We start from the raw sequence: 13,272 nt of genomic DNA, 5'->3' as shown, positions 1-13,272 counted from the left end.
TCCATAAAATGCATTGCTGTTCTGTTGTAAGTAATCTTAAAAATTCCAAAAAATGCATCTACTTTCGGAAGGCCAAATAAAGTGCTTTTGCTTTCGCCTAGAAACACACAGCGTCTCCCTGACATGACTGCTTCAACACTAACTGCAGTTACTGAAACCACGCCTTCTTTCTTTGCGTGAACATTTGGGCGGCATTATGCTAATATTTCCACATAGTGAGGTAGATATGTGGGGGCGTGTTAGAACGAGTCGTTTTAGGGGGGCGTGGCATAGTCTTAACTTTGATAAAGAATATCTCTTTGGTTTTGAGACTTTAGTCTTTGCAACTTCAGGGATCTTATCTATGAACAATCAGCTTGTAACACTCCAAAGAGAAAGGAAAACTTGAAATCGCATCATATGACCCCTTTAATGAATTTTGCAAATGGCCTTTCCTAATAATGTGCTAGTTAGCAAGTTTCACGATGAATGCGGCTAAAGTTTACAGTCTCTCAGAGAACTGCCTGTCTCCCCACGGAGGGAGAGGGACGGGGATAGCAGAGCTCATTAGCATTTAAAGGGAAATGCACTGAATCGGCTTGCTGTGAAAAGAGTTGTTTTTGACAGGGTAAAAGGGTGTTGTTTTACACTACCACTGAGAAATTTTAACCTAAGTATGTTTTAGACTTTTCATTAAGACCCTAACAAATCATATCAACTTGTGGAAAATGGGCATCCAATGACCCCTTTGAAGCCTGAAGGCCATGATGCAATAAGTCAGAGATCGGGCAATGTAAGGCCAGTGTCTGTTGGCCTACTTTTTGCACTGTTTTCTGCACCACTGGCACTAATTGGACCACTCAGCAGCAGCTTTTTAGCCGATTGAGCATGTTGAATCACCGAAGGGGCCGGCGTTGAGCAAATCATTATTATTTGCTGTTAAGAATCGCGAACCAAAAAACTAATGAAAAAAAAGTGTCGAAAGCAAGCAAACAATAAAGATGCTGCTTTGTTTATGATTTGTGTATCTGCAGTCCTAGCTCTTCCAGTTTCCCTTTTTTGAATGACAAATACAGACTACTGTCACCTGCTGATATGGAGAGTTATTTCCTCTCATGCAAGCTCAGAACATATGCTAGTTGGCTGTTGGCTGTAGTCTTTGCGGTGTGTTCATGCACAACTTTTTTGGCCTAGGTGCTCCAAGGCAATAGCAAACGGCTTTCAGTGCTGCTAGTTCTTTGATGTTATTTTGTTGTCTGGGACTTAATAACCTCTGATCCCTATTTACTTGCATTGTATGAAAGAGAGCAGTGTGAACGTTCTTCAAAACTTCTCCTTTAGTGTTCCATGGAAAAAGGAGAGTAAAACAGTTCTGATGAGTGAATGCTAATAAAATCTACATTTTTTGGGGTGAATTATCCGTAAATAAGAGGTGTCTGCAAACTCATTAACAGCATGCTGATAAAACAGAGCTCTCACGAGAGTTAATCCTAAATAAGAGACCCCCAGGCATGTTGCCCAGTTCATTGAGAGACACTCAAACTGACGTGCATCTGAACGAGTGGCAGCCATTCAGTGACAACACAGGAAACCTGCTTTCATAATAGCTTCGGCTTCATTATAGTCACACAGTGTTTATATTTGAACCCCAGACGGCTGGTGTGAGTGACGGAGGTTAACAGAAGTGTGGAAGTCTCGACAGGGATGAACAAAGGAATGAGAGAGCTGGTAGAAGGGATAGAAATCTGATACTGCTGTGAAATTCTGCAGACGACAGCAAAGCCTCCTCTCTCTTTATCTCTTTTTCCATCTCAGTCTTTGCCCATTCCTCTCTCTCACTCTCTCAGACTCTCCATCCAGCCCTGCCTCTCTCTTGTTACCCTCTCACCCCTCTCTCTCTCTCTTTGCGATTGACATTACTGCACTTTATGTATTTTTATGAAAGGCAGCAAGAACGTTTTATTGCATTGTATTTGCATTTTATTGTGAAACTAGATGCAGGTAACCTTCCACTTCAAAGTTTCTTCAGAGATAAAGTCCTCAGTCTCACTGTAATATATCTCTGCTGAGTTTACTCTGGTTGTTAATTATAGAAAAAATAAAAGAAAAAAAAGAGGTTGGGAAAACCATTACATAAATGACTTTAATTAAGAAGAAGAGGGTTGGCAGCACGTCAAAAACTTGAAAAGAAGATATTTTGAAGTTTTAATTTAGTAATTAAAAGATCACGAGGATGAAAATTAAAACCTGCTTATGTATTTTTATGAAAGGCAGCAAGAACGTTTTATTGCATTGTATTTGCATTTTATTGTGAAACTAGATGCAGGTAACCTTCCACTTCAAAGTTTCTTCAGAGATAAAGTCCTCAGTCTCACTATAATATATCTCTGCTGAGTTTACTCTGGTTGTTAATTATAGAAAAAATAAAAGAAAAAAAAGAGGTTGGGAAAACCATTACATAAATGACTTTAATTAAGAAGAAGAGGGTTGGCAGCACGTCAAAAACTTGAAAAGAAGATATTTTGAAGTTTTAATTTAGTAATTAAAAGATCACGAGGATGAAAATTAAAACCTGCATGCTGAATGACTCAACCTTTTGGCTATCAGCCTCACAGATGGAGAATTTTTAGTCAGACTTCATTACTTATTATACTGTCTATGCAGGTAAATTTGTAAAATATATAATAAATAGTAACTTTACCGTCCTCTGGACAAAAAAATTAAATAAAAATCATTCATTCCTAGGTCATGATGAAAACAGTCTAGATGTTTTTATGCTTTGCTCATTTGGATCATTTGACATGGAACCTGTTTTTCTCCCTTTATTTTGGTTCATGTAGGCATATACTGTATGAATTACATTCAGCTCAAACAACAACACATTTTGAGTATAATAGAGTTTAAAAGTTTTAAGTCAGTATTTTTTTTTAAATAAATGAATACTTTTATTCAGCAAGGACACAAGACATTGATTAAAAGTAGGGATGCACGATATATCGGCCACCATATCGGTATCAGCCGATAAATGCTCATTTTTTCTGTTATCGGTATCGGCCCAATAAGAGACATTTATAATGTAACATAAGATTAACAAATGCTGTTCTTTTGAACTTTCTGTTAATCAAAGGATATTGAAAAAAGTATATCACAGTTTCCACAAAAATATTAAGCAGCACACATGTTTTCATCACTGATAAGAAATGTTTCTTGAGCAGCAAATCAGTGGATTATAATGATTTCATGTTAGGATCATGTGACACTAAAGACTGGATTAATGGCTGCTGAAAAAACAGGCTTTGCCTCACAAAAATAAATTACATTTTAAATGTATAAAAATAGAAAATGATTATATCAAATTGTATTCATATTTCACAATATTACTGTTTTTTTATACTTAATTTTTGGTCAAATAATGCAGCCTTGGTGAACGCAAAAGACTTCTTTCAAAAACATTACAAAATCTGTCTGACCTCAAACTTTTGAACTGTACTACAAACCTAACAGAGCTTTGGTGACACTATAATTCATAATCAAAATGCAATTCTTCCTCTGCAAATGGTTATTAATGCATATTTTGAGAAACAAGTGACACTAGTTTGAAAATTCAGAAATGGGGAAAAAAAAGCAGCATATTAACATTTTAGAGAGTTTTTTTGTTTGAAAACTTTTGTCCCTGTTTCAGAACAACTCCCTCTCCATCTCTGATGGGTCTGCAACTGCGCCAACTCCTAACGCATTTTGCGAGGACTGGAGTGGATGGAAGAGGAATTTAGTGGCGGATAACCTGAATTTAATTTTCAATTGCACATCTTTGGCTGCCAGCAAATCCCACTCTATATTTTGAGGAGACGCGTCTGCCCAGTCACTGATTGCCGGAGGTTAGGGAGATTATGCGCTTATCTTCAATTTGCTTATATTCACATTATATAAAAATGTGAGGCCTGAGGTAAAGCCTTGTAATGATAGCTAACATTATTTAGAAATCTCTAACCCGATCTAATCTCTTACAGAAAGCTGTTGCATACCTCTATGTGGGCAGTTGCTGGATGGAGAGGAGAGGAGAGGGGTAGGGCTTGTTTTCTCTAGAAGAAGGTTTTGATCTAGATAACAGCATGGAGGGTATAAAAGTCCATGTGGAGTTTTCTCTCTTGTCTCCAGAGTGCTGTCTGTCTGTTTGCTCTGTTGCTCAGCAACAGAGGTAGCCTACAGACGTTTCTAAGGGTGCTGCCTGTAGGAAGGTGTGTGTTTGTGTACTGAGGGTAAGAATGGAATGAGGGAGAAAGTTGGAAATAATGATAGAAAATAGTGGCTGACGGCCGAGAGAAGTAAAAAGGTTGGAGAAAGAAAACGGAGAATGTACACACAAAACAAATTGTGTATACAGATAGAAAGATAGAGAAAAAACAGTTTCCACTCACTTGGCAAGATGCTTGGTAACCAGGCTGAGCACTAATCTGTTCCTCTCTGGCAGTTTATGAACCAGGCAGTGAATGGCCTGAACTCTAGATTCTGGAGTAGCGCTCTCTGTGTAGACGATAAAAAAAAAAAGGGCATGAAATATGCAATGATATGAGATGGCATGAAATATGCAATATTATTACCTATTAAACCTTAATGTAGATGTTTATGCTTAAATACTTACAATTAGATTTATAGACAAATATAAATTGCTAAATTGTAAATTTAAAATACATTTATTATAAATCCATTTATAATAATAATAATATTTTTTTTTTATGCATACCTGCCAGCCAATCAGAATCCAGTATTAAGACAGACCATGGAATAAGTAAGGGATAATCAATGGTTTTGCCATGCATTAAAGGATTTTATGCACGACGTGGAGGCCAAGTGGTTGTCTCCGTGAAGTGCACTTAAAATCCTTTAATGCACGGCAAGCCATTGATTATCCCGCTTATTCCATGGTCATTTGCCAAGTTATAGACAAGTTAAAACTAGTATTGCTCTTTGCAGCGCAATATTTGACCGTTATGGGCAAAAATGACAGATATTTTCGTCAGTTACGGCTTAGGTTACGTTAGCTCTAGCATTCTGCCCGCTTCAAATCAGACGATTTGAAACGAGATGAAATAATACATTCAATTAATTATCGATCGAGAGAGAGAGATGGCAGTTGTGTGTGCGTTCCCTGCGTCTGCGCGTCTCTCTACAAACAATTAATTACTTCAAAAACAGCGAGAGGAATATAATGTAGCGATCTAGTATCTAGGCTATTTTATTAATAAAATTTGCGGGGAAGCGTTGACAACAAGTTTGTGTGCGCGCAGCGCAATCTGCGATCTCCAACTCTCTCTCTCTCCCTCTGTGTGTGTGTGTGTGTGTGTTTGTGTGCATCAATTAAAGCGGCACATTAATATGGAACGGTGATTAAACTGACTTGGAACTACCTGTGCATTAACGCGGGGAAGCGTTGACAACAAGTCCAACTCTCTCTCTCTCTCTCCCTCTGTGTGTGTGTGTGTGTGTGTGTGTGTGTGTGCATCAATTAAAGCAGCACATTAATATGGAACGGTGATTAAACTGACTTGGAACTACCTGTGCATTAAATGGTTTTACTGCATACCTGCCAGCCAATCAGAATTCAGTATTCAGACAGACCATGGAATAAATATATATAATTCCCATACTTCCATTCCTTTTCCCATAGTTCCGTTTTTACTATTAAAATGTTACTTTTTAAAATAAATATTATTAAATGAATGAATGAAATATTAATAATGAAGTATAAATAATAATTTTATTTAATACTTCATTTTAAACTTGTAATTTTCCTTTTTTAAGTTTTTGATCTAATATTTATAATTTATTTAATTTCAGCTTTATTTCAGTTAAGAGCATTTTTAATAGATTTAGTTGACAATAACATCACAGGGTGTAATAGTATAGGCTGGTGAGGTGTAGTGGTTAAAGTCCAGGGCTGGTCAACCCCAGGCTGCTCCAGGAGAACTTGAATATAATACATTTCTGTACACATGGCCCTCATAAAAGCAAAATAACTAATTAGTAAATCTTCTGCCTTTGTACATGTAGCATTAATAGGCTTGCCATTATTGACTTATAGCACCGACCAGACCTACGACAACCTCCTCTAACACATCTCTGCTGATGTCATTTTTATTTATTAGAAACAGAATGTAGAAAGTTTAAACTCACCTCAGGTAAAGTTTTAAAGCACTGGTGATGGTTTTGACATCCCAGTCCTCACTGGCTGCTAAATCTATTCCACTGCTCTTCTCATCTACCGATCACAAAACAATAAATAATTCAAGTTCAAATGATCCTTAAAAACTATAGCAAAAACTATAATTGTGGTATAAATAACGCCACAGTTGTATGTTGGTCACAATTATTTTGCATTAATATTAGAAATGTTTTAAGTTTTAAATTGTAATAATAAACACTGCTGTTCAAAAGTTTTGGGCCAGTAATTTTTTTTTTCCAAAGACATCTCTTATGCTCAATAAGGCTGCATTTATTTAATCAAAATACAGTAAAAACAGTAATATTGTGAAATATTGTTAAAATTGAAGTGAACTGTTTTCTATTTGAATATATTACCATGTAATCTTGCTGAACCCAAACTTTTAAATGGTAGTGTATTTTGAAATGTCTGGGACAACAGAAACATGGTACAATCAAAAAAGCACAAAACGTATTTGAAAGGTGCATAAATAAATGATAAACTCATGGTAAAACTTTTCTAAGATAGTTATAATGTTGCCTTATTAGGGACCTGATTAGGACTTGATCAGTATAGATCCAAGACCAATGACAAAGACATGAAGAAAGCAAGATGGGTAAAAAGGTCTGAGGCCAGGGAGTGGACGATATGAAAGGCAGACATTATTTTGTTGTACCACTGCTCACGTAAATCTAGATCTGTAAATACATTCCTGATGGACAAAGAGTCATTAACACATTGACACTTTTGAAGAATTCAACCGAAGCACTGACAATCACCTCTCTGTCTGGCTAGCTGTAACCATGGTAATGTCTGAGTGAGTTTTTATAGAACACAGCAGACAATCAGAAAAGTCTAAGGTCACATATGTACAAAATGTTAGCCATTGAAGTCAATTCAAAGTCAAAACGAAAAACAAAGTCAGTCTGAACCGTTTTGTGCCATTTTCATGCAAAGGCATGAAAATATTCCCTGTCTTAAATCTGAAGTCCAATTGTATTCAGCCACGCTGCTGAATTCAGCCTGCTCTGACCTGTTTTAAACTCCCTTTAAACAAGCATGCCTATAAAGACGATGGGATGCCACTATTTAATACTCCACTGAGAAACTGAAGTGTGTTTACATATTATAATAGAGTCCAATGTTGACGACATAAACAGCACAGAAACTAACATTTAATCTTTCACTGTTCTGTTTTCTTTTAAAACACTGATGTTCATTACCCTCAGCTCAACCCTCAGACAGCTGGGAATACACATGTACACACACTACTGTTAAAAAGGTTGGAATCTGTACACATGTACATTTTTAATGTTTTTGAAAGAAGTCTTGCAGAAGTCTGCCTTTATTTGGTCAAAAATACAGTAAAAACAGCAATGCAGTGAAACGCTACTATTTAAAATAACTGTTACCTATTTGAATATATTTTAAAATATAATTTATTCCTGTGATGGCAAAGCTGAATTTTCATCAGCCATTAATCCAGTCTTCAGTGTCACAGGATCCTTCAGAAATCATTCTAATATGCTGATTTGATGCACATTAAATATTTCTTCTTATTAATGTAATTAATATTTTTTGGAAACTTTTCTTTCTTTTTAAAAAAAAAACTGTATTTATTTTTCTATAATGTCCATCGTTAATATGGGCTGTTAAATGTGTTAAAAATGAAAACAAATATAGCAGCATTTTTTCCCCTCCTCAAGTTCCTGAGGCTAAGCTAATACTTTTTTTTACTTAACTTCCTCTGTCTAAAGTTACATTCTATAGTCATGCCACTGGCACGAATATAGTGAATATAGAGTGGTTAGACCACTCTAAATAAAGGCAAAATGAAATGTGACACTGAAATGGCTCTGTGTGATTATTTTGTTTAAATGAGGAATTATTATAAGCCTGATCATGTTCCGCAAATGTTGTTAATACATGATAAATGCCAACAATCGAATGGTCTCTCGTGACTTATTGCTTAATTAAAATGGCATGCCAACTACCGGAGTCCTCAACCTGTGTCCCTGTGAGCACAATAGATCCTCAAGTGTTGTGAGCACATCACAGCTCCAATACAGACATCTTGTTAGCACTCTGTGGTTTCATCTTAACACTCAATTTGCATTCTACTGACATCTCAATACAACATAATGTATGCTCATCCTCCTGAGTCACTTTGGTGAGAAAAAGTCTGTCAAGAAAACAAACACAGCTTTTAATTTAGCACTACGATTATATCGCTGTGGCACTGACTTATCTGGAAATGAACGTATGGAATTTTGTTTGGTCATTCCACTCTGATCTGATCTTACAATTCTTTACATAATAACTGTATAGACTTTAAAAAAAGAAGAATGAGTGCTCTGAATTTGAAAATGAAATGGATAGTTGGTTGTGCTCTGGATATTTGGCAGGTTTCAAGTTCATGAGCCAACTACAAGGACTTAGACTGTTCTCAGATGAGGACAGTGGATCCGTAAAGAGTGTTAATGGCTATTAGACTTTAGAGTGGCTGAGTTCATGTAGCAGCAGGGGCTCAGGCAGCCTGCCGACTCGACACAGCGTTTAGCATTCAAAGCAGAGAGACACCAGCTCATGCTATGACTGCAGGAGAGCGAGCGAAATCGAGAGCGAAAGAAAGAAAGAAAGAAAGAAAGCGGAGTATGGGACAAGATAACAATAGAGTATGAGATGGTGATCAGTGCGTGTTGTGTTTTCGGGAGAGGCGAAATAGGATCAAGGAAAAGTGAGAGAGATGGAAAGTGTCCGGAAATCTGATTGCCTGCCTGCAGTAATGGAGTCAGGTGTCACCTAAAGGACAGGACAAAGGGACTACCAGACAGACACCAGACAAGATGAATGTCTGAATGCCAATGAGACTCAACAGGACACCGGCTCTAGATACAATTATAGGGCTTCAAAGTAAATCACCTAAATATGAGAAACAATTAGAGCAATCAAATAAGGCTGAACTTACCAATCATTAAACTGAGAAGCTTCTGTACTTTTGAACTGACCCCGACAACTCTGTACAGACCTTGATCATTAATACCTGTGAAAATAAAAACACGTTTTGTGATAGCAGTTAGGTAACTCTATTCACATCCCAGCTGATCTGGGCAACTAAACATGAGCACACTAAGCTGAACAAAGCACAACAGGTTGTTGGTGTGGGCTGAGAAAAACTGGTAGATCATTCTGCCCTCTAGTGTTCAGAAGGTGTTACTACACTATGTGAACTACTGAAGGTTGAGCAGATGGACTTTTTTTTTTTGACAGACAATATAAATCCTGCCTGAAACATTTAGCATTCCTTTATTTTGTGTATTAAAACATGTAGAGGTACCTCTGGTTTCAATGGCATTTATTGAATTTTTCACAAAGTTTATTCCCACGTCATCCAACTGGGCATCAACTATGGAAATACACAAATATCATAAATATCACAATTTATGTACCAGCAATAAATACAAACATACAAGTAATAACATTTTTGTGAATAGGCACTACAACTGAAGGCAAACTTGAAGTGCTGATATTAATTTGAGTTTCCTCACTTCCTCTTTCTCGTGAATGTGTCCGGTTGAGATACTGCATCTGTGTGTGAGAGATAAATATCGGAAAACACAAACCAGACCAGCATAAAACACACTACACAGAATTTATATACCAAACAAGACACCATAAATTAGCATTAAAACACTTTGAAGTATACACTACTGTTCAAAAGTTTGAAGTCGGTAAGGTTTTTGCTCATCAAAAAGATACTGTGAAATGTTATTACAATTTTAAAGTAAATGTTTTCTATTTGAATATATTTTAAAGTGTAGTTTATTTCTGTCAAGGCAAAAGCTAAATTTTCAGCAGCCATTACTCCAGTATTCATTGTCACATGATCCTTTAGAAATCATTCTGATAAGATGCTTTGGTGCTCAGTAATCATAATAATTACAATAATAATAATAGTTGAAATGTTTGATAAATAAAAGGTTCTAAAGAATGGAATTTATTTGAAATAAAAGTCTTTTGAAACTACGTAAAAGTTTTACTGTCACTTTGGACTATTTCTAATGCTTGCTGAATAAAAGGATTAATTTCTTCTTAATAACTTTGCAAACTTTTGAACAGTAGCTATAAAAGCTATCTTTCCAAAAGTTAATCAGGTTTTGTCAACTGAGAATTAGAGAATTGTTGTCATTGAGCTGTTGGAAGCTGAAGTGAAGGTTTGACGCACCGGTTCCTTTCCTCCCATCGCATGCATCCAGAATCTGTGGTCATCTTCTGAGAGTGCCTGGACCGTCAGGACTGTGATCGGTCTAGAAAAACAAACAACCACACAACATACAAAATAAAACACAACTCAAATTTACTTTTTTTATTGTAGATTGCTGGTCTTATTGTGCATGATTTGTGTTTGAACATCTACGCAAAGGTTTTATCAATATGTATCACCAGTGAAGCGTCTTTCCATTTCCTGTTTCTATTATTTTAAGGTTATGCCTCTGCATCAGACAGAGTTGTTTTGTGGGCACATGATTTGAGGTGTATGAGTTAATAAAGTGAATAAGAGAGTCTCCAACAGGAGTAATGAACACATGCATACATATACATAACGTACTTCTAAGGTGCCTATTAAGTGTCTAATCAATTCCAAATAGCTAAAATCACATCCCAGCCTATATTTTCTCATTTTCACTTGGAAATACATTCGATTTTAGAAGTCAAATTCATATTCACATTGAGATTGATTCATCTCCTAATTTGGTAACATTCTGATGTGCTGATGTACCACTGAAAAGATTCCACTAAGCAGCCTCAAGATGAACATGATTAACGTTCATCATAACACTCTGCCCAGGTCAGCTTTGGCTTTGATTAATGAGGGTCCTTAGTGTAGCCTGGATGATCAAAATATTTGGATTTTCCTTACCCTCTGACGTATGAGATTCAGCGCCAATGAATCTCATTTGTCTCACACTCTCATGTTAAACCCAGTAGTTTCAGAGGGGGTTTACATTTCTAGTGTTTTTCCTTTCTTGTTTAGCAAGTTTAAAATGAAATTCTCTAATAATAATCATAAAGGAATAATTAAGTGTGCTTCCTATTTTAAGCAAAATCCACTTGAAGAATATCAGCTTAAAGGTGAGTCACGAGTAAGTGACTAAAACGTGACTTTTTTAACACTCATTTTGACTGAAGGATTTTCACGAAACACTAGTTATCATGTTATCATATTGTACAAAATCTTACTGACTTTGCCCCAAAAATTAATCATTATTGATCTTGGGGATTATTTCCCCACCGTTACACCTATGATGTTTCCAGTCAATGACGGGGGGAAAAAAGAAGCTTATAAATTTCTCACCATGCTTTATTATCACCAAATATTGGATGGAGTCTTTTTATTATCAACTTGATTTCTTTTAATTAGCACATGTTTTGTATTTATTTTTGGCTGACCGATTGTAGGCTTCATTGATCCGAGCTTATGCATCTCAAACAAAAAGATTCAAGATCATTATTGATCTTGGGGATTATTTCCCCACCATTACACCTATGATGTTTCCAGTCAATGACGGGGGGAAAAAAGAAGCTTATAAATTTCTCACCATGCTTTATTATCACCAAATATTGGATGGAGTCTTTTTATTATCAACTTGATTTCTTTTAATTAGCACATGTTTTGTATTTCTTTTTGGCTGACCGATTGTAGGCTTCATTGATCCGAGCTTATGCATCTCAAACAAAAAGATTCAATCCAAGATTTGGTGATAATATAGCATGAGTGATTCACAAGAAATGATTGAAAGGTCGGCCATTTTTGACTGGGAACACCAAATTAGGAAAAGGATTGTCAGTAGTAATCTTTAATTAAATGACCTGATTTCTTATGAATCAGAAATGCATCATTACATTCATTCACAGTTACCATCACAGCTGGAGGTGCGTGTCCAACATACCGGTCTGTGATCTCTATGTCTAGGCAGAACCTCCTGTCAAGAGCGTCTGTGGTTTTGCGGATGCAAGACTTGATTGTAACAGACTCTGTCTCACCCTGAATGGATAAAGAACATTCTGTGAACAGCAGATCAGCTACACATTTATATTTTATGAACCATGCCATTATCATGACTAATGTGTCAAGTGTGATGATCATTTACAAGCTTCCCGCCTGATCTCTGGTCAAATGTCTTCATGTGTAGAATTTTCTGTTCTTTGACAAGCGTGCAATAGCGTTTCACCCAGCTGGATCCGAAAGGAGGAGGTCCTGTGGAAACAGCAATAGCTATCAGCAATGCAACCAGCGGAGCACAGGACACATGACATGACAGTCAGTAAACGATAATAGGCACCCCAGTGTTACATCATAAAATGTATCTTGCGTACGTTTCTCCTGTACGTAAAGATAGCCCTCACTGCTGATGGGGCTGGTCTGTCTGTATTCCTGTGGCGACTCTTTGATTCTCTTCATTAACTCGTACACCTCAGAGCGTGTGCCCTCAAAACGACTCCGTGTCTGAAAGCAGTGGCACAAACATAAAATAATAACAAAATCAACAATGACGATCTACAGATTCTGTAAGAGCCTGGTAACTGGGAATCCATTGAGATGAGTAACTTCCCAGTGCATTCTAAAAATCCCATCATGCTAATCTAAGACCCATGTTTTCAAGCTATACATCCTCAGAACTCTGACCCTGACCATCACAACTGATTTATAACTGATTCAAAACAAAACACCAGTAGGGATACTGACGTGGTCCAATCAAATAGGACAGGGGAGGGAAATCGGCTCTCAAACTTCCGACTTAGAATTTAAACAATGGAAGGTCAATGCAAACAAAGGCCTTTAAGTTTCCCTTGGAAGCCTTGGTCCTCTCAAAAAGCTGCTGTATCCTGTCTCAGTAACTCTCTTCCCATGTCACTCTGCAAGCTAATAGTGTTAACCAGAAGAAGACTGATAAATCTTGGGAGAATCACTGTAAAAATGTATCTATAGCTGTTTAATGTACTTGGCAAACAAGTATTTGATAGTTGTTGGAAATATGCATTGAAAAATGTTGAAACAAAATGGAATATATATTACATAAATCATTTAA

At 36.6% G+C, this 13,272-nt stretch overlaps 1 protein-coding gene across 1 annotated transcript in view; it reads right to left on the bottom strand.

Moving 5' to 3' along the window:
• Positions 1-13,272, bottom strand: part of LOC107551977 (rho GTPase-activating protein 10-like) — a 79,816-nt gene that overhangs the window by 26,917 nt on the left and 39,627 nt on the right. Inside the window, exons 8-15 of the mRNA XM_016233785.1 lie at positions 12,560-12,689; positions 12,334-12,440; positions 12,133-12,227; positions 10,407-10,488; positions 9,730-9,769; positions 9,519-9,587; positions 9,150-9,224; positions 6,154-6,238 (exon numbers count right to left, since the gene is read on the bottom strand). Of these exons, the coding sequence (XP_016089271.1) occupies positions 6,154-6,238; positions 9,150-9,224; positions 9,519-9,587; positions 9,730-9,769; positions 10,407-10,488; positions 12,133-12,227; positions 12,334-12,440; positions 12,560-12,689 (683 nt within the window). The remainder of the gene's footprint in view (positions 1-6,153; positions 6,239-9,149; positions 9,225-9,518; positions 9,588-9,729; positions 9,770-10,406; positions 10,489-12,132; positions 12,228-12,333; positions 12,441-12,559; positions 12,690-13,272) is intronic.

The sequence above is a fragment of the Sinocyclocheilus grahami genome, unplaced genomic scaffold (assembly GCF_001515645.1).
Source record: "Sinocyclocheilus grahami isolate Dianchi unplaced genomic scaffold, SAMN03320097.WGS_v1.1 scaffold17.1, whole genome shotgun sequence".
Taxonomy (NCBI): Eukaryota; Metazoa; Chordata; class Actinopteri; order Cypriniformes; family Cyprinidae; genus Sinocyclocheilus; species Sinocyclocheilus grahami.
This window is presented reverse-complemented; position numbering and strand designations above follow the sequence as displayed.